The following is a 24562-nucleotide window of genomic DNA, read 5'->3' on the forward strand; positions in this document are numbered from 1 at the left end:
GACGCGACTGCAGCGTCGAGGGTGGGGACGGAGGCCAGCGAGAGGCGCTGCCTCGCGGCGGCCACCGGAGCAGGCATCGCTAACTGTCTCGCTGGATTGATCGGATTTTGGAATGGATGCAGCGGCGTCGGTTGGCGTCAAGCGCTGGTGACAGGTGGACGACGACACTGTGCACGGGCCCACATGTCGGCTGCATTAAGAAGAAAGGAGTAGAGGCCCAGATGGGGGCATTCTCGCCATTTCGAAATTTCTCTCCCCTCATTCAGTCCGGAAATTATAAAATAATGCCTCCAGTGTCCTATAGCCAATTACACAATTTTTGTAGTGTCCATTAGCAGTGTCACATTTTTACAGTGTCTCTCAGCCAATTACACGATTTTTGAGTGTCCTGTAGCAAATTTTGCCTTATAATTAATTGCACCGGGTGCACCATGAGGCTAATATTTTGTTCTGGGCTTCTGTACTGTAGGCCGAGTCATCCTCATCACCTATTAGGCTTTATGCTTGTAAAGCCCAGGTGTGTATGTATTCATTCTAGGAAGGAATAAGATCATCTAAGGTCCCTTAACTTGCCAACGAATCCGATTTTCGTCATTCAATCGGAAAATTAGATACAACGGGTCCCTCAACTATTAAAATCGGTGCAGATGAGGTCCTTCAGCGGTTTAGATGGCGGTTTTGGCTGACGTGGCACATATGTGGCTAATTTGACTCGGTTTTCATCAGACGTAGCGCTTATGTGGCAATTTGATTCGGAAAAATGATAAAACCTGTGGGACCCACATGGGCCCCACATGTCATCCTCACTCCCCTCCTCTTCTTCCTCCTCTCTCCCCGTCTCCCCTCTCTTTATCTTGTAGGCGGCCGTTGGGAAAGAAGCTGCGCGTGGGCGCCGGCCGGAGGGAGGAGAGGAGCTGTGCGCGTGCTACGCCTGCCACTGCCTTCGCAACTCGCGGATCTTCCTCCACAAGCCTCGTCGCGCTTGAGCTCCGCCCGCCACGGCCACGCGCCAGTAGCTGCAGCGTTGTCTCCTCTGCTACCGCCGCCGCTGGTTTCCCCTCGGCGAAGGCAGGCCTCACGGGCGGAGGAGCGTGGCCACCACCACCACGGCCCCCCTCCATCCGTGGAGTTTAGATCGTCATCATGGCCGCTCCCCTCATGCCGCAGCCGCGAAGGGACCTCGTCCCTTCCGCCGCCGACGCCAATGGACACCACCGCCCCACGCGGCGGCACCGGGCGGTAGTGTTAGGATGGTGTTTTCAACTGAAGCATTGACCCAAGAAAAAATTCACGTTGAAAACACCATCCTAGCTCCTTTTATTTCAACTGAAGCCTACTGTGAAAACTACCAAATCATCCTATCCTATCCACTCAATTTTGGCACCAATATCAAATCACAAAAAATCACAATCGACTTTGATATAAATAATTCAATAAAATATAAAAGGTAAGGTGATATATATAAAACTAAAGCACAAATCATAAAATTTTCCTCATTGAAATCCGGATAGGGTACAAAATTGTGATTGATTTCATGTAAATAAGATGTTCAGATTATAGCTAAAATAAATCTTAGGTGGCAATGCCAAAATTTTGGTAACAAGATTTCTTATCTATTTATAAAAAATTGGTAAGAAACTAAATAGATGCATATCAATCCCAATTTCTTAAAAAAAAAGAAAGGCTAAAAGTAATAATAAATTTACCGATCTGCCCTTGCTTGCGGCTTTTACCCTTCCGCGAACCGCGGCGGTGAGAGAGGAAGACGTGGTGGAGTGAGAACTGAGAAGGCGGGGGAGAAGAGCAGCGCCGCCGCCGCCGCCGAGCTCTCCGGCGACGCCAAGTCGAATCGGAGCCCGACGCGGCGGATGAAGCGCCGGCCCGCCATGGACTCCCACAACGAGCAGCCGCCGCCGCCGAAGAGCTTAAAGGTTCGCGATCCTCCAAACCCCCTCCCTCCCTCCCGGCTTCGCATCGCTCGCTGGCCTTCGTTAGGTTGTACGCGCGCGCGCGCGCGTGGTTGGTTTGGTTGGTTCTTCGTCGGAATGCGAGTGGAGGAGTGGGTTAGCGAGGTCGGCTCCGATGGGCGCGCGGGAGGGCCCGTCCGTAGTTTCTGGCTACTGGCTAGGGCTCCGATGAGGCGAGGAGTGAAAGGCGCGGGTGTGTGTACGGTGAATTTTGGATGATCCGTGCGAACCTGGTGGTGTGGTTTCTGTGCTGAAGTATTGATGATTCTTACTACTACTATCTCACATTTGGGTTAAATTTGGGGGTTTCTTTAGTCATTTAGTGCCGGTAGTAATCCAAATCCGCTAGGGTAGTTGGAAATGGAGGTTATTGGAAAGCGTTTGAACAAATATTCGTGTAGTATGAACAAATCATCTTGTGGTCCATTGCCTTGGACCATGGGGATCAGGGCAAATGTGATTCGGTTGTTCAGGAACTTCAGATGCTACAAGTGGGTGGCGGGCTGGATGTTTCGCGGCGCAGAATAGTTATGTGTGAGTTTTAGGACTCCTATATTCAATATCTAATGTTGGAGGTTTGGTTCTTGGTATCCTTAAGTTAATAGCCAATGTGGTCCTTGTCCCTTTGCACACTTGTCCACTTTGGTCACTTTATAATACTATACTAGGGCCTTGTTTAGTTCCAAACTTTTTCTTCAAACTTCCAACTTTTCCATCACATCAAAACTTTCCTACACACATAAACTTCCAACTTTTCCATCACATCGTTTCAATTTCAACCAAACTTCCAATTTTAGCGTAAACTAAACACACCCTAGTACTTCCTATGTGCCATCAGCTGATTAGCATTACTGTAACATTGCAATACTTCCTGGGGCACACCTGGGATCATAATTACATTGATTGCTGGGATATCAAGAAGTAAAGTAGCGAATCAAAGTCCCTTTCTTGGTAAATCTGTATATACTAATGCCCCCTTTGATTCAAATCCATTTGATTGCTGCCTGGTATGATGTTCTCTTCCATTGTAAACTATGTGCAATTCCAACGAGAGAATAGCTGGGTTATATTTCTAGCAGCTTAATGAGTCAGTAAATCCAATATTTGTGCAGATCTATGTGAAGATGATGAAGACGTTCACCCTCAATGTGAATAGTACTGATACAGTCGATCAGATCAAATCCAAACTCAGTGCTATTGAGGGGATTGACAAGAGCAAGCAAGAGATGTTCTTTGCTGGGATGCACTTGAAGAATGAGGATAAGCTTGCTGATTATAACATCATGACCAACTCTTCTGTTGACCTCTATGTCACTGATGCTATTCAAATATCTGTAAGGATTCCCTCTGTTGGAAAGACCACCAAGCTCAATATGAGGAAATCGAATAGTATTGCTGACATCAAGGCGGAGATTGAACAGGAGGAAGGAATTCTTATGAACGAACAAATCCTGATGTATGCCGGTCAACAGCTTGAGGACAACCAGTTGTTAAGTCAGTGCGATTTGAGGAATGATCAGACATTTCATGTTTTGGTTTGCCCAAATGACAAGCTTCATGTCTTTATCAATGTTAGAGGAGAGAAAACTATAGGCCTTGAAACTAAACGCTGGTACACCGTTGCTGATGTCAAGTTGATGATTGAGAATTTGGAGGGCTTGCCTGCATGCAGCCAGATACTCACACGGATGCAATCTGGTGTTGGTGTGGCGCTCACAGATGGTCGGATGCTACAGGATCAGCATGTCAAAAACAATGATACTCTCTTGCTGCAGCAGAATGTTCAGTTCTTCGTCAAGTCATGGGAGGGTAAGACCTTAACTATGGTTTTGAAAACGTCCGACACGGGTAAGCAAATCAAGGATAGAATTGCAGAGAAGTTGCGGATCAAAGAAAGTCTGTACTATCTCTGTCACAAGGGACGTGTTCTGTTAACTGAGGATACTCTTCTGGATCATGAGGTCGAGAGTAACTCCACAGTTTACATCCGCCTTCGGAATTCAGCGGTGGTGAAACCAAATGCAAAGAAGCGCTAGGTAGCTACTTCTATGAACTATCAACTTCCTTAAGGCAAGAGACAAAACATAGTTGCTTAGACGTTAGACCCTCGTATGGTTAGTTTTTGGTGTTACTAATCCTAGTTCTCTAGCAGTGAACTGGAGGTTTCAGGTTCCTGACTTGTGATGCCTATCTATTAGTAATACTTTTGCTGTAAAAACTTTTGCTTGAACTGAAGGGGAGACACAGAAAGAACTGTGCATATTTCCATCTTGATCTACTGTTTTGTGAAACAGGTCCTAAGCTGGAGTGATGAACTATGATGCTAGGTTAACATGTGTCAAACTTGTGATTATTTCACATGGCATAGGGACAGTACTGTCCATGACTGAAAATGTGTATTGTCAGCCTCCATAGCTATTTACCAAACCTGTCCACTGCAAATTAAGCTAATCTTGATGACCAATGATGAACATCAAAAGGGCCATATCCCTTAATTATTCAGGTGATCCAATGGCTCAACATGTCTTCACCAGCACACCGAACCTCAATTTTGTATTTTGTCCTTTTTGTTGAAACTGCACAATTCCTGATGTGATTTGGTCAAAAGTTGCATACTTAATTGGTAAGCCAAACATGTGTGGCCATCGTGCAGAAACTCGGTGCTGGTCTAAAGGGAGGATCCAAGTACGCTCCATGATGGAGAGAGGCAAGGGTAGGACCGGTTAAGAAGATAGAAATGGAGTTTTGGCTTGATGTCCTTGAACTTCTTAATTTTTTCATGATTCATCCTGAACTTGTTTTTTTCATGCCCTTGTACTTCTAATATTTGTTAGGATATTTTATAGCATTCCTCTTTGAAGTTTGAACCCATAAATCTTGTCTTTATTGGTTTTCTAAGCTTGTTTTGCATGATATTGTTACGGTACTCGGGTTAAATTTAGGTTTCCCCCTAAAATTTTCATGAACTTCTTTATTTCTCAAGGAAAGTTGCAAGAAAGCATAATAATTTGTTGTGAAGTATTAACGATTCAAAAGCCAAGACTAGAAAATAGAGTACAGTTTAAAAACTAAAATTAACTTTCAAATTAAGGTTTAAAATTCAAGTTTTGGTTATGACAGATAAGCCACCAAATGATAAGATCATGAGAGATGTAAATCAAAGTGGTACCTAAAATTGAAGGGAAAAAAAGTAAGAGCATAGCCATCATTAGACAACAAACTACCAGCGAAATTTCAACCAATTGACAGACCGCATTTGGTACAGCGTCAATTTCATCCCACTCACTTTGTTTCATATTATAAATCATTTGACTTTTTTCATATTCAAAATTTTTTCAAGTTTGATCAAGTTTATAGAAAAAATATAATATTATTTTCAACCAAAACAAACATATTATCAAAAATATATGTAAATTTAGATCTAATGAAACTAATTTGCTATTTTAGATGTTGTTTTTAGATAGATGCTATTTTAGATGTTGCTAAATTTTTCTATAAATTTAATCAAACTTAACAAATTTTAACTAAAAAATAAAATCAAAAATAAAATCAAACGACCTATAATATAAAACGGATAGAGTACCTTCCATTCTTTTATAACAAGCTAAGAACAGAACCAAAATATCCCCAAGGTGAAAAGAGCAAACGTCGCCTTCAATAAACCAAACCAACTAAAAATCGTCACTAAAACTGCCCCAAGCCCCAACCACAGGGGCAAAACCGTAAATTTATCACATCCTGGTTTGCGCTGTGCGCCCATCCATCCTCCCTCGTCTCTTACTACCTTCCACGCTTCCATCCCACGTCTTCTCCACTTTTCTTCCATCCATCCATCCATCCATTTGATTCAAGAACCCCAATCCAAACCCCCCTCAACTCGCCCCAAAATCCCTAACTCCCGAAGAAATCGCCGAGAAATATCTCTCATCTTGCCGCCGGATCGAGCCCGATTCCCTGCACCGAGAGAGAGGTGAGGCGATCCGGATCTATCTGATCTCCTCGTTCGTCGCCATTGTTGCAAGTGAAGTGAAGTGGGAGCAGGGATCATCCATGGCGGGGGTGGGGGTGGAGGAGGAGGAGGCGTTCGAGCACACGCTGCTGGTGGTGCGGGAGGTGTCGGTGTACAAGATCCCGCCGCGGACGACGAGCGGCGGGTACAAGTGCGGTGAGTGGCTGCAGTCCGACAGGATCTGGTCGGGGCGGCTCCGCGTGGTGTCGTGCGGCGACCGCTGCGAGATCCGCCTCGAGGACCCGGCCTCCGGCGACCTCTTCGCCGCCTGCTTCGTCCTCCCAGGCCAGCGCGAGGCCGCCGTCGAGACCGTGCTCGACTCCTCCCGATACTTCGTGCTCCGGATCGAGGATGGCAGGGGGAAGCACGCCTTCGTCGGGCTCGGGTTCGGCGAGCGGAACGAGGCGTTCGACTTCAACGTCGCGCTGTCGGATCACGAGAAGTACGTCAAGAGGGAGCACGAGAAGGAGGCGGCCGACGGCGGCGCCGGCGGCGGCGAGGAGAACGACGACGGGCAGATTGACATCCACCCGGCGGTCAATCGCCGGCTCAAGGTGAAAATAATGGACTAGTTTTTTATTTTTTATTTTTAAGAATATAGTCTGATTGATCATGCAGCGAAGTCTAGTGCTCATTTTGTGATTGTGGTTAAGAGTTCAGAAAATGGGTTAGAAATGTTGTCCTGTTTAGGTTGGTTAAATTAAATACATTCATTTAGTAAGTGTTAGTGTGTATTTAGGTTGACCCAAAAGAAGAGAAATGCATCATGAGTGTTGTGTTTAGCATGCCGTTTGGCAAATAGGATATGTCATTTGCTATCGAGTTAGTAAGTAGAGGACTCCAATCAAAGGTTACGCATCAAGATTTCTAAGAAGTGAAAGCCGAACATAGGTTCGGAATATATTGAATTATGTAGCCCAATGTACTCTTAATATTTAGTGGATCAGATCAGATATCTAGGCAAGGATAAACCGATAAACGTCCAATCAAATAACCAAAAAAATTGGGAAGTTAATTTTTTGACTTGGCACATTGGTTACTTATATTATGTTCTGAATGCCATGATCACAGTAGTAACTTTTACTATGTTACGAATCGCACGGTCACACTAAGGAAATAAGTGAACACTCATCTGGTGGTGATTAGTAATTTGCATCTGGGACGCCTGTGTGAACAAAAGGTGACTTCATGTGATTTCACTGAACTTTTAGTTAGTCCATATTGTTGCATTTGGTGTAGTGCTCAAGATTCAACATGCAAGTGATTGACTGATTGTTGTTGTCCATTTTGTAGTTTTTGCTATGCACTAAGAAATTTTGGATGAGTACAATGTGATGTGCACCATATCTTGATATCAAGGCCCAGCACTGTTTGAGAGTTTACGTAGAAATATGATATGACTAGATGTTTATAATGGTGCTAAATTCCCCCCCCCCCCCCTTTCCCAATGTTATGTTAAAATTGTGTGAGAACTTCTTATAGTTCATCTTCAAGAGACTAAATTGTAAACAAGGGAGTATTTTTTACTTGCTTGGAGAAATTGGAATAGTTACTGCTGTTAAAATTGACCTTTTAATGGTGTTCTTGGTGTTTTAGGAAGGTGAAACCATCAGGATAAATGTAAAAAATAAGCCATCAACTGGAAGTGGTATGCTTTCATCAGCTGGTTTATCTGGAGGGGCCAGTGCAAAACCCAAGGCAAGCATGCTCCTTGCGCCGCCACCGGGTTCAGCTGGGAAGCTTCGATCTCCTCTTCCACCTCCACCAAATGACCCTGCTGCCGCAAGGATGAATTCTGGCTCTAATGCTGGAATCAGGGCTCCAAAAGAACCCGCCAAGAGAAATAGCGACGCCTTTTCAGATCTTTCTGCTATGAAGGTAACAATTATATTTTGTGCATTTTATACTAAGACAGCCTTCTCATTTTTGCATTATGATGGGGATTAGAAGAAACACCTTCCCTGCTTTCCTTTTTCCGCCCAAATATAGCTGCGCAATGCTTAATTTTTTAACCTAATTTTCATTCTTAGTGATGAAGGAACCAGTTTTCAGATTCAAGTTCCAAGTAAATATAGTTGTAAATGCATTTTCTGCATTCTCTTGTCGGGTAGTAGTTGTTATAGATCCTTTATTGTCACTTGTCAATAAGACTGATAACTAGAAAAACCTAGGAGATCTGACATTTTTATTTTACTAGATTGTTCACGTGATTTGCCCAATTTTTGTAGTCTTAAACTTTGGGGACTTTGTAATCATACTTGGTTCCTTCAATACTTGGTTTCTTCAAGTTCATGTTCTAATATTTAAATCATTTGTCGTGTGCAGCAAAACCTACCGTCATCGACAGAGTCGGCGCAAACAAAAAGCACAGGTGCTGGTTGGGCAGCATTTTGACAATGAGTCTGCCATCTGCTGTTGATAACCTTTTCTCAGGAAAAGGAAAAGAAAATTGTGTAACTGAAAAAAAAGAAATCCCTTGGAGGAAGCCTGTATCCGCTCGAATCACATGGTGATAATGACTTGCTAGCATCCACTTGGTACTCGAAAAAATAAAAGATTTACAGGATGATGTTGTTATTCATCGTGCGATGCCACATGGATTCCTGGAGCTTTGGAAGTCTGAAAAATATGAGTATGGCTTTCCTTGTTTGTCATATTTGTGTTGTCAGATTTTTCGCATATGAAACAAGAATCATACTGACCTCATTGTGTTGTACCCTTAAAGATTTGAGAACACTGTTATGAATGCGGCAGCTTATGTCACTGATGCCAAATTTTCTGTAAAACACGAGCACTGCATTCTTGTCTTTGTGCATTAATCAAAAGGTTTTGAGTTGTACTCCTATCTACTCCCTCACAAGTGTCCAGAATTGCTCTGACGAAAAGTTCAGTAACATAAGGCCTCGTCGTTTGATTTATACTTGTGCCTATAAGCTAAAATTTAGATTTTAGAACTTAATTTTGAATTTGAATTTATGGTTCTTTTTATCATAGTTTATTTATAATATTTGCTTGCGAAGGACAAATGATATTTGCTAATAAGCGATTTGGAAAAAGTATATAAATAAGCGAAACAATGAGTCCTGAAATCTGTGGGTTTTTTTACCATCATGGTAAAGTTGCAAGTTAATTTACCCACATATCACGTAAAATGAGATGGTAATAACGTGTGATTAATTGAGTTTTAATTATTACAAACTTGAAAAATGGATTAATATGATATTTTAGAGCAACTTTCATATAGAAAGTTTTCGCACGAAACGTATCGTGTAGCAGTTCGAAAAGTGTTCCACGAGAATCTAAAATTTCATCCAAACGAACGCAGTAAGGGTGTGTTTAGTTCTTGAAAAAATTAGAAGTTTAAAGAAAGTTGGGAGTTTGGAAAAAAAAAGTTGGAAGTTTACGTATATAGAAAAGTTTTTGATGTGATATAATGTGATGGAAAGTTGGGAACAGAGGAAAACTAGACATGGCCTTAAGGGGTGTGTTAGCAGTACCTATTTATTTGGCTCATAAGTGAATGCAGGGGCAGCTGAGCGAGGAAAATAATAAGAAACTGAGGGGTTCTTTTGGAATAACTCTACTCAATCTGGCTTATCCAACGGCTAGAGATCTTGGCATTTTGCAGGAAGATCCAGTTTTGGATCGCTAGATCGAAGCTGAAAAGGCTAAAAAAAAAGGGTCGTTGTTTTAGGCCTTTTTTTTAAGTTCGTGAAAAGAAAATTTTTAGTGTCACATCGGATATTTGACGGAATGTCAGAAGGGGTTTTTGGACATGAATAAAAAAACTAATTTCATAACTCGCCTGGAAACCACGGCATGAATCTTTTGAGCCTAATTAATCTGTCATTAGCACATATGGGTTACTGTAGCACTTATGACTAATCATCTATTAATTAGGCTAAAAAATTCGTCTCACGATTTCCCCCTAATTATGCAATTAGTTTTTATTTTTATCTATATTTAATGCTCCTGGTTTATTTTCCAATTTTTTTTCCAAAAAGTCACATTGAATCTTTGAACACATGCATGGAGCATTAAATATAAATAAAAACAAAAATTAATTGCACAGTTTACATGGAAATCGCGAGACGAGTCTTTTGAGTTTAATTGGTCCATGATTAGCCATAAGTGCTACCGTTACCCACACGTGCTAATGACAGCTTAATTAGGCTCAAAAGATTCATCTCGTTGTTTCTAAACGAGTTATGAAATTAGTTTTTTCATTTATATCCAAAAACCATTTCCAATATTCGGTCAAACATCCGATGTGACACTCAAAAATTTACTTTTCCTTGAACTAAACACACCATTATCTCCAACCTCCCCGATCGGTATTATCTTATTTTATTGGGGATCGGAGTTAGAAATCTTGCATTTTAGCCCTTACACTTACCTCCATTGCAGCCATTCTAAGTTTGTGCATTTTAGCCCCCCTCTAAATGTGGGGTAATTTACAACTTAGCCCCTAGGCTACCGGTGCTCTCTTTTCTCTCCGCCGCGCCGGCGAACTCGCGGCGGCTCTCCCCTTCCCCTCCGGCTCGACGGCGGGGGGCTCGCCGTCGTACCTCACCTCCAATCCATCTCCTCCGCCTCCGGCATGCATCGACTCCGTGGCCGCATGGGCTCGCGGCCGGCCGGCGTCATCCGCACCAGAGAGGATGGCGGCGGCGGCTCCTCCTCCGTGCCCACCGGCGGCGATGGCGGCTTCTCCGGCGATGCCATCCGCGGCCGCGAGGGGGTCAGGTATACTCGGTTTCTCTGAAACTTGCTCGCAATCTCGCATTGCTGCAGTTTTGCTGGGCTGAAAGGCAATGCTGTTCCTGTCCAATTTCTAGCTGCAGTTTTATTTTGGTGTTATTGCTGAATTTTGATAAACTTAGGCATATCGAACATTTTTTATTTTTAATTTTAAAAATACTAGCCAAATGTCCGTGCGTAGCAACGGATTATTGAAAATAGCAAAATTAGCTATTAGGTCTTTGTTGAACAAATATATTTTTGATTGGTTGAAACACAAGCTTTCATCTTAAAAAAAATGACATGCTTCGACTCCCCCATATCCTAATATCATGGTCCACATGTCAATTATGGTGGTGGTCAACACTATTATCTTTTAATAGTAGTATAGAAACATTTTCAAAAAATAAAGTTTAGAAGGATTTGTTTTTAAAATTAAAAATTAAAAATTAAAAAGGTTCAAAAAAATAAAAAAAAACTTTTTTTGGTTCATGAGCTGCAATTCTGCACCGAGTTCCTGACCAATCTGTAGTGCAGAGGCCTAGTGCATGTTTCTGCGACACCATCCTGCAGTTAAATTGATGAGTATAAAAATACTCCATATATAGCTCATTGTAACAGGTTGAGCATAAAAAAAATGCAATGGCCTCTGCAGTGTCTGCACATGTGCTGCACCATGATTGAATAGTGGCAACAAACTTGGGTGTATGTTGGTTAACAATCAAGGTTCACTACTCCGAGAAGCCTGGTTGCGTGCCTAACAGCAGAGGCCAGAAATGCAATACATTTCCATTATCGAAAAGATGGCTCCGAGAAGCATTTCATTAGCTGAAAGATAGACCTGTCCAGATTGATTTACAAGGGGAGTGACCGCTGCAAATGCATGCGTGGAGATGGTGTTCTCCTCTTCTCAAGTAGCCACTCATTTTAGGGTACATTTTTAGCCTATGTCTATTTGTAGCATCCTCCTCTTCTCTTCCACCACCTTTTCTTGTCTACCTAAAAACACTTCAACCAAAATTCTCTTGACTGTTTCAGGAGAGAAGAAAATTTTGGATATAGTTTGTAAATAGAACTGTAGACATCATTGTATAAGGGTTATACATTTTTTGAAGCAATTGAGTTTTCTCCTCTCCTTGGTGGCAATGGATTCAGCGAGGAGTTGGTTCACCAAGCTCCAAACCAGAGAGAAATCCATTGGGAAGAAGAAAGAATTGCCTCCCAATGGCAAGGAAGGGACCGACGAGGCGCCATCGAGCGCTACCAAGCAGAGGGTTGCTGCGGCGAAGCAGTACATTGAGAAGCATTACAAGGAACAGATGAAAAATTTGCAGGACAGGAAAGAAAGGTATGGAGGATCAGCAGCATTTTCCAGCTTCCTGTTTTTATCTGTTAAAATCATGTTCCAAGCATTTGATCCGATTGTAGTGTTGCACTTTTGTTTCACACAACCTCAAGATTGCCTATGAGAAAAGCCAAATTGACCACAACTAATAATATGATCAGTTTCCTCCTGCAAGAATAAGGGATGATGTATTCTTAGGACAGTTTATTCATCTAAATTATGTAGCTTTTTCTAACTAATGCTTACGATCTTTCTCATGCTATTGTTGATCCTGTTTTAACCATGTAAATTTGGTTTTTACAGAAGGTGTAGTCTAGAAAAGAAACTAGCAGATGCTAACGTCTCCGAGGAGGAGCAGCACAACATAGTTAAGCAATTTGAGAAGAAAGAGACAGAGTATATGCGTATGCAGAGGCACAAAATGAGTGTTGATGATTTTGATCTTTTGACAATGATAGGGAAAGGAGCATTTGGTGAGGTAAACTAAACTATTCATGCAAACATGGAAAAATCTCTTTTGTGATCCACTTTTCTAGTTGCTGCAATATTTTTTCCTCTAGGTTAGAGTCTGCAGAGAGAAGAACACAGGAAATGTTTATGCGATGAAGAAACTTAGGAAGTCAGAAATGCTTCGTCGTGGTCAGGTATGCCTAAATCCTTTCAATAATTTTGAGTGCATATTTACATCAATTGTTTGTTCTCTGAGTTCTATGTTTTTCATTTCACAAAGGTTGAGCATGTCAAAGCTGAAAGAAATCTTCTTGCTGAAGTGGATCACCATTGCATTGTTAAGCTATACTGTTCATTCCAAGACAGTGAATATCTGTACCTCATAATGGAATACCTCCCTGGAGGCGACATGATGACATTGCTAATGAGGAAAGATACATTGACTGAGGATGAGGCCAGGTTCTATGTTGGTGAAACAGTTCTTGCAATAGAAGCAATCCACAGGCACAACTACATCCACAGGTGTGTATATTTGTAGCTTCATATCAGCTTCTTCTTACCGCTGTTGAGATGTTCTGATGAACTTAGCACATGATTTTCAGAGATATCAAGCCTGATAATCTTTTATTAGATAGACATGGTCACTTAAGACTGTCAGATTTTGGATTATGCAAACCACTAGATTATTCCAACTTCCCAGACCTGAATGAGAAGGATGTTACGTCTACAAAACCACAGTCAACAAATGGTGATGGGAGACAGCAATCTATGCCCAAACGCACGCAGCAAGAACAGCTGGAGCACTGGCAAAAGAACAGAAGAACTTTGGTTAGTAGCTAGCAAATGTGCCAACAATCATTAGAAACTTCTTCAGAATTCACCTGTTATTCCTTGTGTCATTATCTATTTCTCAATGCATTCAGAATTTTCGTTTCCATGTTTTGACTGGCAGTTAATGATTTCAGGCATACTCCACTGTCGGTACACCGGACTACATTGCTCCAGAAGTTCTTCTAAAAAAGGGTTATGGAATGGAGTGTGATTGGTAAGCATCGTTTACATAAATATCTCGTGCCATGGACCTCTTGAGTTTGCAGTAAAGAAATTGAATAATTTCAACTATCTAGGTGGTCACTTGGAGCAATCATGTATGAAATGCTAGTGGGCTATCCCCCATTCTATTCTGATGAGCCTATGACAACTTGCAGAAAGGTGATATATATTTTTCAGACTTGCAGCTATGAATATATAATTTCTTGACCCTCATTTCCACTAATTCCACATTTCAGTAGTCTGTAAACACCTTTTCCATTATTTAAGAAAAAATAAATCGTGTTTGTTCCTGACATTTTTTTTAATTTATTGTGCCCATATGGGCACACAGATAGTGAATTGGCGAACACATTTGAAATTTCCTGAAGAAGCAAGGCTAATGACAGATGCAAAAGATCTTATAAGCAAACTCTTATGCAATGTTGACCAACGTCTTGGCACAAAAGGGGCCGAGGAAATAAAGGTTGTTGTGTGTTCTTTAATATAGTGTTTTACATTCCTTAAAGCAATTTTTTGCTTCCTTGTCCAAGGAAATATTAGATATGCTAATGAATTTCGTTAATAGTATTTTGCATGTATATGTTTGGTTTTAGGAGCACTCCTGGTTTAGTGGAGTAGAATGGGACAAATTATATGAAATAGAAGCAGCATATCAACCTCAAGTCACTGATGAGTTAGATACTCAGAATTTTGAGAAGTTTGAAGAGGTTAGGGGTCGTTTCTTTTGGCCTAAAGGAATTCAGTTTCAATAAGTTGGTATAAATGTTATTCCTATGGTGTGTTTTGCAGTCTTCAGACAATATTCAATGTTCAGCAAAGGCGGGACCTTGGAGAAAGGTAACTCTGTTTTTAGATAGTACATGTTCTCAAGAATTTTTTCCCAAAAGAAAAAAAAATGCTCTATTGCTAAAGTACCAAAAGTGAAGATAATCTGGAAGCAAACTCATTTTCTAACCAGTTTTGCAAAACCATACACAATTGATCAATTATTAGTCATTAGCTTTGGAAAATACAGTATATGCAAAGAATTTCCACCTTTTAGAAGAAACATGATGACTTACCCATTGTGTCTTTTGCAGATGCTGTCTTCAAAGGATTTGAATTTTGTGGGCTACACGTACAAGAACTTCGAACTTGTGAATGATCCTGAAGTACTTGGAATGGGTACTCTACTCCCCATCTTCTCAATAAGTAACCATGTTTCTTTCTCGAGAATATCATAGTACCAGTGCAAACCTAATGACATAGAGCATGTCTCTTCCAGAACTGCATTATGTTTCTTCCATCCTATTTGGAGCTATAATTCTATACAAGGCCAACTATTTGAGGCACATGATTGAGTTGCAATATATGTTCTAGTCTTTAATACTCTTTTACTTTCTACACAGCTGAGTTGAAGAAGAAGGAGAAGGCTAAGAGACCAAGCGCCAAATCCCTCTTTGGTATTCCCTCAAGAGCCTTGGCAGTGTTGTGTTCTTCTTCAATTAGAAGGCACATTTGATTTGATATCTTCTCCTCTTTTTTTTCTTTCTGTTGATGCCATAGATTCTTCACCCGACGCAGAGGAGCAACCAGCACCAGCACCAGCACCAGCTGAAAACGACGAAGGAAGTACCAGGAGTACAGAGCCTGACATGCCAAGAAGCCTGAGCGCACCGTCGACATAGAGGCTTTGCTCTGAGCCCAAACACATATGTTACCAACACGTAGCAACTGGCATTCACTTCGTCAACATAGGGGCTTTGCTCTGAATCCCTGCAATTTTTTGACGCATCACTCCATGTATGTAGAGAAAATGAAGGCGAAGCTTAGATCCAAAGAGTAATAATGCTCTAATGGATCGATGTCAATAACTGAATTCAAATGTATGTATAGCGATGTAAGAGACTAGCAACAGTGTATAATATTGCTAAGAGTGATTATATGGTCCATGATGAGGAGGCGACAGGTGGTATTGCCAATTTTTTAGTGTTAGTGCCTCAACACTAGATAGGTATCAAAAGTTACAAAAGTATACACTAAAATTAAATTTTAGAGTAAATTACATCCATGGTACACTAATTTAATTTGGTATGTGAGTATAATTTAATAGAAGAACTTGAGAAGTAAATATTACGGTGCAACAAGTTGATAGGTTGGTGCGATTTATTACATAAACTACAAGTGAACATACAGGTGTAAGGTGAATACGATTTTAGGATAATAACTTAAAAAGTGGCCAAACAACTTAATTATTTTGAACATCTTTTGCTATACATATTCAGTTTTTAAATACTAATTTTGTCGATATACTAGCAAAGATTTGTATAAGCATACTTCAATGTATTCATTCTAGTAAATAAAAGTCACTTAAATTTTAATATCTAAAAAAATATGTATTTTGGTTGAGGCTTCAGATGGTGAAGAAAAAAAATCCAAGACGGTAGTGCAAACTGGACGAGCAACAAAATTTTTTAGATTAAATTTAATATAATAAGGTAATATTCGCAGGATTGCTATGTGATGGCATATCGATATCATAGAAAAATTCACCTATCAGTCGTTAACCAAAATAATGCATACTCATATCTTCTCAAGTTCTTGTACCGGAATGCACCCACTTGTCAAGTTGTTGCACTCAAACGTTTTTAATTCTTAAGTTCTTATACTAGATTGCACACATTGATAGTTGTATCATGAGTGCAATTTACTCATTTCTTTAAAAAAGAAGAGAGTTTCAAGCATCTGAATTTTTTTAAAATGTAATCGTATTTGTCATCCCTTAAATGATAATCCAATTATTCTCATTGTTCCTCTATTTCTTATTTAAACAAAGTCCCTTCTTTAGATAAAAGGTTGAAAAAAACAAAATTACAGAACATAAACTTTTAAAATTTACAGATTACATGCAAAAATTCAAACTTAGATAAAAAAAATAAAGTAAAATCATACATAGCAAGAAAACAGCAATTAAATTGAACTGAAATTACACATTGCGTCGCACTATAATTTTATTAGGATTAGCAAATTTTCGGGCACTTGAAATCCAGCAAATCCCATAAAAAAGATCTCATGTTGCAATCTTTCCTACCTTGACGAAGAGAGGCATCACATGAACTGGCGTGTGTATACTAATGACACTTTTAATAATTCATCTATATGGATTTAGACCCAGTGATGCTAATTAAGTATTCCAAATTGCAAATTGTACTCTGGTGCTTTTCTTGGCCACAAGATGTGCTAGCACTTGAAGAGTTATTCCAAAACCAAACAATGTATTGGAACAAAGGATAATTCGTTGGCCGATCCTACCTGCCAAGCTAATCATTAATCAACAAGTCGTTCAAAAAAAAATCATTAATCAACACATTCTATGCATAAAAACCCTTCTGCTTTTTTTTTCTCATTCAACCAACAAGCCCAGGTCCAAGTTTAGAACGTATTAATCTATCTGAATGATTGGATATGTAAATTATGTAGGCAAAGGGGAATTGCTCGTATGGATTAATTAAGTACTATTACAAAGCTATAAAGCTAACAAATACTCCCTCCGTCCCAAAATATAACAACTTTAATCACTTACAATTTGCCTCAAAATATAACTTCACCAAGATTCTCTTCCCAACCAATCACAATTATCCATCATTCACTTTTCTCATCTACTTCCACTTCTCAACCAATCACAATCTTTACATATTTAATTTTACCTACTTTCTTAATAAATGTGTCCAACACTCTAAAACTTCTTATATCGTGGGACAGAGGTAGTAGATTATTAGAGAAAGTTATTGCATGATCAACGCTGATACAAAATGTTTTCAAAGAAACCATGCTTTTTGGATGCGTGTCACGAATAAGCCATACCTCCAAACACACCTTTAAGAGCAAGGATAATAGTGAGCTATAAGCCAACCATAAACTTATTATGTGAAAAAGAAAGATAAAGAAAAAAATGAAGCGCTAACTCTTATGCAAAAGCTAGCTCTACATATGCCCTAAATATATGTATTAAGTTCATAGTGAGAGAAAGAGAGGGAAAAAATAGAACTAACCTTAACTAGTAACCTACTCCCTCTGTCCCACTCGCTAAGACGCGGTCAAATTTCGCATAGTCTTCAAAACTAATCTTTTACTTTAAATTTCTCACATACTACAATGTTCATAGCAACAAAATCGCAATCATATGAAAATAAATATAAATAATAATCCAATGACATTATCTTTATCCCAAGAAAAATAATTTATAATAAACTATTTATTGGTCAAATATTTAAATAGTTAAATTTTAAAATATGTGCGCATCTTAATGAATAGGACAGAAGGAGCATTATACATGTTAGCTCTAATACGAGCTTACCGTTATAGCCAGTACTCACTCCGTTTCTAAATATTAAGAATCTAAGATATCGGATGAGGCATTTCCTGTCCAGATTCATAGCAAGAAATTTTTTATCCTACCATATATTCTTATATTTTGGAACTGAAACAGATGGATTCTTATACTCCCTCCATCTACTTTTGATAGTCATATTTCATCTTGACACACAGACCAAGGATAAGTGATTCTACTTATCATCCATTTATATATGCTACTAGTTATTCCTCGTAAACAAACGATTCATTAATATTTACATTTCTCGATGCCCATGTAGCTAATCTTGTGTGGAAGAATGGAGAGACACGCATTAAATACAAGAAAGCTATTAAGATGATAAGTTGTTAGATTGAAATATGCCTATCAAAAATAAATTTTTCAGATTTGAAAATATGACTATCAAAAGTAGATGGAGGGAGTATTTTGGAACGGATGGAGCACTAGTTTAGCTCGATCTTATTAACCGGTTTCCTCGGGGACCTAAGACTAAAAAAAAACTTCCACCACGCCCACCAACCACCATGCCTCCCTTCCCTTCCCTTCCCCCTTGGAACCACCAACGCATGCGAACGCCCCCGCGCGCGCGCGCCCCTCCCTCCCCACCATTCCTTCTCGCCGCTCCCTCCGCAACCCACCCACCCTTCCTCCTCCCTTCCCCGGTTGCAGGCGCGGCGTCGATGCGATCCTGCCGCGGCATCGCATCCGCTGCGTAGCTCGGCGGCCGGGGGGTGGCGCGACTTCTTCCTCTTTCTCTTTTGCTTTCCTGGCTTAGCTCCGATCCTGCGCTGATTCGATCATCCTCCGGTAGGTTCTGTATCTTGTAGAGGAAGATGATGATTTGGGATTTTTTTTGTTTTTTTTTCATGTTGATTTTTGCAGATTTCGGTGGCTTTTTTTTTTGCCTGGTGTTTCTGCTCGACCATGCTGGCAGGTTCTTCATCTAAGAGGGTGATGCTGCTTCAGCAATTGGCAGCTAGCTAACTCTTTAGACCAAAAGAAGAATTCTGTGGTTATATGCAACAGAGAAGCGCATTCTTGCTTTGATATTCGCCGTTTTACCGGGTCGGCAGCGATCAGGGTGTGGTGACCATGGAGCAAGTGGTCGGAGGGAAGTATAAGCTCGGGAGGAAGATTGGGAGTGGGTCATTTGGGGAGCTATATCTCGGTATGTTTCATGCATGCATGTAGCTAGCTCATGAGGAAAGCAGTTTTCAAAATTTGTGATTTTTATGCTTTTCTCTCTGCCTTTTTGTTGTTGTAGGTGTTAATATACATAATGGGGAGGAAGTGGGAATAAAGCTGGTATGTCCTGATAAAATTTATTATAATTTATTTACGGGTTGCATTTGTTATGGCATTTCCCTTGCCTAGATATCCTTTTTTTCTTTTCTTTTCTTTTTTTGAAGTTATGTATAGGTTAGAGTTGAAATGTTTGCTAAAAATATCGGTTTCTTTTTTATTCCCCCTCTATCTCTGATTTGTGCCAGGAATCTGTGAGATCAAAACATCCACAGCTGCATTACGAATCCAAAGTTTATATGCAAATGCAAGGCGGAAGTAAGACGATTGTTTTTATTATGTGTTCTGTTTACAAATGAAATTATACCAGTTAGTCCCTAAGTTTGCTGAATTCCTTGTCAACAACTACAGATGGTATCCCACATATGAAGTGGTACGGTGTCGCTGGGGAGCACAATGTTATGGTGATTGATCTTCTTGGCCCAAGTTTGGAGGACTTGTTCAACAGCTGCAACAGGAAATTCTCTCTCAAAACCGTCCTTATGCTTGCTGATCAAATAGTAAGTTCACCAGGCTCTAACTATGAATGAATACAAGATGCTGCAGTGCTGGGTGCTCCTAGAGTTAGTTAGGAAGAAAATCCACCTATGGAGTTTGATCACAACTTTCTTTTTTTTCTCTCCAAATCCTGTCTGGAACTTGTTCGCATATTCTTACCCATAACCCATGCAACAAAAATGTTCGAGATAATGATCATGCAAAATACACAAACTCCACCAAAGGCTAACGTGAGGAGATCGTGATCCTGAACATGATTAGGATGATTATCTAATTCTCTTCAGAAAAATGCAAAGTTAAGTCAGGCCTTTAAGAACAAGGGAGGACATTTAAATATGTGAAGCGAGAAAATTATTGATAAGCTTATCAGGCATCCATTTGTCAGGTTTAGATACTTTTCAAATATCTGACTTTTATGTTTGCCAGGTTTGCGTTGTTGACCCTTTTCTTTTTAGATAAACCGAGTGGAATACATGCATTCCAAGGGATTTATTCACCGTGATATCAAGCCAGACAATTTCCTTATCGGCTTAGGCCGGAAAGCGAACCAGGTTTGCATTATAGAGAAGTTTTTTCCAGTTACCATCTGAATATTGGCAGTGTATTTTCATACCAGGTTTTCCTTATTATTACCTCCATCTACTTTTGATAGTCATATTTTATCTTAGCACACAGACCAAGGATAAGTGATTCTACTTATCATCCATTTAAATATGCTACTAGTCATTCCTCGTAAATAAGCAATTTATTAATATTTACATTTCTCGATGCCCATGTAGCCAATCTTGTGTGGAAGAATGGAGAATCGCGCATTAAATTCAAGAAAGCCATTAAGATGATAAATTGTTGGATTGAAATATGAGTATCAAAAATAAATTTTTCAGATTTGGAAATATGACTATCAAAAGTAGATGGAGGGAGTATTACGAATAATTACCCAAAGCTTCTTATTCATAAATTAGTGTTACATTAAAAATGTACTCTTTTTATTTGTAGGTGTACATAATTGATTATGGGCTTGCTAAGAAATACAAGGATCTCCAGACCCATAAACACATTCCCTACAGGTGAACCATCATATTATTGTAGTCTAGAAATTAGAGCTGATGTTGGTTTTTTGTTGTGCTAAGTGGATGTGCTGTCAAATTTACATTGCATTTCCAGAATTAAGTAGTGCAAATTTCTGTGTATTGTCTTACATTAAAGTGCATCTGAATATTGTCTTTTTTATATAAATAGTTCCTAGTGGTATACTATGCCATGGGATGAGCAGTTGAGCACAGAGAGGGTCTGCAACTCTGCATGAATATTAATATATTATACAGGATTATATTTCACAAATATATAAACAATATTTTCTTTATATTTTCACATTCAAACTTCAGACACTATCCGTAATGGTTATTTTGTATGGTTGCATCCATTTTTCTTCTAGAATAACTGTGGTACCAAAGCTTACAAGTTTTCTAGTGGTATATTGTGCAGCACTGCATTCAAATCTGAATATTATGTCCAGGATATGTCTTCTTGTGTCAATGGATTTAAGTTGGGCCCTGATGTTTGATTTTTTTTTTTTTGGTTACTCTATACAGGGAGAACAAGAATCTGACAGGAACGGCACGTTATGCTAGTGTGAATACTCATCTTGGAATAGGTGAGCACAATAAGCAAGGCCAATATAGTTATGTTTATTCCCAAATTATGATAAAATAAAAAAAATACATTCTTATAATCCTTATTGTAAAATGAATGCACCTAATCTATTTTTAAAGTAAGCAAAAACACATTGTCTACATATACATGTACGATGTATTAATGTCTTGCAGAGCAAAGCAGGAGAGATGATCTGGAGTCTGTTGGCTATCTTCTCCTATATTTTTTAAGAGGAAGGTTAGGCTTGATATGATTCTTTGTACTTTACTATCTTGCCTATAATCTTTGAATAGTGCAACTGCTTATGCTTTTTTATTGTTCTCAGTCTTCCATGGCAGGGTCTTAAAGCTGGTACAAAGAAACAAAAATATGACAGAATCAGTGAAAAGAAAATGCTCACCCCAGCAGAGGTACTGATGCTTGCCATCACGAAGTTCGTCATTCTATTATTGGCAACTCCTAGATGCATATGCACTAAAATTGTTTTCACCAGGTTCTGTGCAAATCTTATCCATCAGAGTTCACCTCATATTTCCACTACTGTCGTTCCCTGCGATTCGAAGATAAACCAGATTACTCTTATTTGAAGAAACTCTTTCGGGATGTATTTACTCGTGAAGGTGCGCAAGTTTTTTCTTCTTTAAGCTCTGTTTTTCTTTTACTGTTTTTACCAACTGGACATCTTTTATGACTTGATGGAGGTCTAACTATAAACTATAAGTAACTGTAGGATACCAACTTGATTACATATTTGACTGGACTACAAGCAAAAATCCTCAGATGGGTTCTACCAATAAGCTTATTCAAGTAGGTGACATTTAACTTTCACTGTTATGCTTTTTTAGTAAAAGCTGGGCGTAAATTACCTCTGATCTAAAAAAAACATTTAACTTTCACCCTTTTGTGTTGTTCTGTCTAATTTTCGCTGAATTACAACTATCTTTTCTGACATCCAGCAACAAAGTGGAAGAATGATTGGAATTGGACCCTCTGTTGACCGACCAGACAAAACTTCAGGTCTATTTTCTTCTACTGAATTGCATCTGTTCCCTATCATATGAAATTACTGATTCATTTCCATACTGACTAACTTCTATTGCCAGTGGGACAAGAGATCCGGGATAGATTTACCGGTGCTGTTGAGGCCTTCGCCAGAAGAAACCCGGGTTCCGGTCGCCTCGGAGACAATTCCAGGCACAAAAGCCTCGCGGATTCCTTTGGTTCATCTACAGAAGCTGTATGTGTTAGCATTTCATCATGATAGACACTGCACATGATTTCAATCTACTATGGACATTCTCACTCTCACATTTCATGGTATCAGCCAAGAAATTGCTTTCACCGGACAAATCTCTTGTCAATTTTATTCTGATTGCATTCCATCTAACAGCCTCATCCTTTTGCTTATACTTATGATTATCCGCCAAAATTTAAATTTTCAACCTTAAATTTGGAGTTGTTTTGGGGGGTAAAAATACGTATATAAAAGTTTTTTACACAAATTATTTTTCGTTTACAAATATGTCGTTTGGCTTATTCCCCCAATAAGATTCCAAACTAGTATTGTTTGGCTTTAACCAAATTCAGTCATCCAGACATGAAACTGTAAATGCAAATGCTGAATTAGATTTCTGGAATGGGAACTTACCACTTTGTTTCGTGTGAATCAGGTTGTTGATTCGGAGAGAACACGAACCATATCCAGGAACAGGAGCTCGGCGAAGATGCCCACCGCCGCCGCCGCCGCCACCCCGTCTAGCCGGGGGACATCCTCGAAAGGCGACGGCGGCGAGCAGAACCGGGCCGGCCGGTGGGTGTCGAGCGGCAGCGGCAGCAACCGCCCGTCCCCCGCCGCCGCCCAGCGGCACCACCACCACCACCACCACTCGGCCGCCGCGGACGACAGGTCGCCGCCGGCAGCGAAGGGGGGCACCGCTATCCGGTGCTTCGAGCGCCTCTCGATCGGCGGCGAGAGGAGGAAGTGAAGTGAGCCTCCGCCGCCCACCGCCGCCTCGCGGGATTGTTCGATGTTACTCGCATGAAAACGCCGCGCGTCTCACTCACCGCTGAACCTTTCGTCTTCCCTGAGATTTTTTCCATTTCCATGTGTGTGCTATGAACACCGTGTGCATGTGCATCGCCGCCGGCGGCCGGCGGGGAGGGGATGGGCGGCGCCGCCGCCGCCGCCGCCGCCGCTCCGGGGTTTGGGGCGGCGCTCGTGAGCCGTTGGATCGGCGGTGTGCGGCCCGGATCAAGTGTTGGTCACTTTTACGGGTGGGCCCTCGTAGTATATCGTATTATCGTTTGAGCCCGTTGGGAGATGGATTTTTAGGTGAGTACTGTATATAGTCGAACTCAACCATGCCAAATACTAAAAATGAAAGATTTTGGGAATGTCAACAAAATTAGCACCAATTTGGTTAATTGGTTTGGAACAGAAATTTAGCACTACCAAAATTCATCTCTTCTATGCATATTTGAACTTTTGCAATCGTTGAAAAAAAAAAGCAACAAGCTAAATTTCAACTTTGGCCTTGTGTAGTTTCCAAAACTTTTTCCAAAAACGTCACATCGAATCTTTGGACACATGCATAGAGTATTAAATATAGTTAAATTAAAAAAACTAATTGCACAGTTTGTATGGAAATCGCGAGACGAATCTTTTGAGCCTAATTTGTCCATGATTAGCTATAAAGTGCTACAGTAACCATGCTAATGACGGATTAATCAGGCTTAATAAATTTGTCTCGCGGTTTCAAGGTGAGTTATGAAATTAGTTTTTTCATTAGTGTCCAAAAACCCCTTCCGACATCCGATCAAACATCCGATATGACACCCAAAAGTTTTCTTTTCGCGAACTAAACACGCCCTTTGCCAAAACTTTTGGCATGGCCAAATCTTATAAAAAAAAGAATTGGCAAGGCTACAATTAGTAACACCCTGCTATCGATTGAGCCTGTTTTAGAAGCTAGACGCAGTTGACAATTCACTATGGTTGGATGGTTTAAGATTAGAGTGACTATGGGATAAAACTACATTTTGATTAATATGAATTGGTTGGCGGAAACCTTGTATAATATTACTATTTGAACATGTCTCAGGAAATTGTTCTTTGCAATTAGGGATAAAAGAACAGTGATAGAAACTCCCAATTGAGCCAGCATTGTTCTATAAAAGTGATACCATTTACAATC

General features: G+C 40.2%; 3 protein-coding genes and 1 long non-coding RNA gene across 9 annotated transcripts; 3 read left to right on the top strand and 1 right to left on the bottom strand.

Annotated features, from left to right (window-relative positions):
- The first annotated feature begins 1731 nt into the window (after nucleotides 1–1731).
- Nucleotides 1732–4241, top strand: LOC4348886 (polyubiquitin). The gene is made up of 2 exons (XM_015757760.3): nucleotides 1732–1931; nucleotides 3080–4241. The coding sequence occupies exons 1-2, from the start codon at nucleotides 1869–1871 to the stop codon at nucleotides 4001–4003; spliced, it is 987 nt and encodes a 328-aa protein (XP_015613246.1). The 5' UTR covers nucleotides 1732–1868; the 3' UTR covers nucleotides 4004–4241.
- Nucleotides 4242–5780: 1539 nt separating this feature from the next.
- On the top strand, nucleotides 5781–15495 carry LOC4348888 (uncharacterized protein At1g03900). 4 transcript variants are annotated; one of them, XM_015758732.3, is made up of 15 exons: nucleotides 5781–6530; nucleotides 7573–7854; nucleotides 11832–12064; nucleotides 12365–12539; nucleotides 12622–12705; nucleotides 12792–13033; nucleotides 13114–13339; nucleotides 13477–13556; nucleotides 13639–13723; nucleotides 13896–14027; nucleotides 14158–14271; nucleotides 14354–14401; nucleotides 14644–14728; nucleotides 14953–15006; nucleotides 15110–15495. In XM_015758732.3, the coding sequence occupies exons 1-15, from the start codon at nucleotides 6018–6020 to the stop codon at nucleotides 15229–15231; spliced, it is 2475 nt and encodes an 824-aa protein (XP_015614218.1). In that variant the 5' UTR covers nucleotides 5781–6017; the 3' UTR covers nucleotides 15232–15495. The 4 variants fall into 4 exon arrangements, with proteins under 4 accessions (XP_015614218.1, XP_015614217.1, XP_015614212.1 ...); XM_015758726.3 differs by lacking the exons at nucleotides 5781–6530; nucleotides 7573–7854 and adding an exon at nucleotides 10451–10722 and having other exon boundaries at nucleotides 11872–12064; XM_015758727.3 differs by lacking the exons at nucleotides 5781–6530; nucleotides 7573–7854 and adding an exon at nucleotides 11505–11648 and having other exon boundaries at nucleotides 11755–12064.
- LOC4348889 (uncharacterized) lies at nucleotides 13177–23454 on the bottom strand. Its single transcript, XR_001540662.3, has 5 exons — nucleotides 23017–23454; nucleotides 22500–22594; nucleotides 21769–21918; nucleotides 14626–15319; nucleotides 13177–13314 (listed from the first exon to the last, which is right to left on the bottom strand). It is a non-coding gene; the product is annotated as an uncharacterized lncRNA (long non-coding RNA).
- Nucleotides 18449–23773, top strand: LOC4348890 (uncharacterized). Of its 3 annotated transcripts, none has more exons than XM_015758733.3 (15): nucleotides 18449–18722; nucleotides 18798–19083; nucleotides 19180–19220; nucleotides 19406–19475; nucleotides 19569–19717; nucleotides 20171–20266; nucleotides 20712–20782; nucleotides 21308–21369; nucleotides 21542–21605; nucleotides 21694–21778; nucleotides 21862–21988; nucleotides 22099–22175; nucleotides 22325–22385; nucleotides 22472–22605; nucleotides 23039–23773. In XM_015758733.3, exons 2-15 carry the CDS (start codon nucleotides 19008–19010, stop codon nucleotides 23351–23353), a joined length of 1428 nt encoding a protein of 475 aa, XP_015614219.1. In that variant the 5' UTR covers nucleotides 18449–18722; nucleotides 18798–19007; the 3' UTR covers nucleotides 23354–23773. The 3 variants fall into 3 exon arrangements, with proteins under 3 accessions (XP_015614219.1, XP_015614221.1, XP_015614220.1); XM_015758735.3 differs by having other exon boundaries at nucleotides 18467–18722; nucleotides 18850–19083; XM_015758734.3 differs by having other exon boundaries at nucleotides 18500–18726.
- The last annotated feature ends 789 nt before the right edge of the window (nucleotides 23774–24562 follow it).

This window comes from Oryza sativa, chromosome 10 (assembly GCF_034140825.1).
Source record: "Oryza sativa Japonica Group chromosome 10, ASM3414082v1".
Lineage (NCBI taxonomy): Eukaryota > Viridiplantae > Streptophyta > Magnoliopsida > Poales > Poaceae > Oryza > Oryza sativa.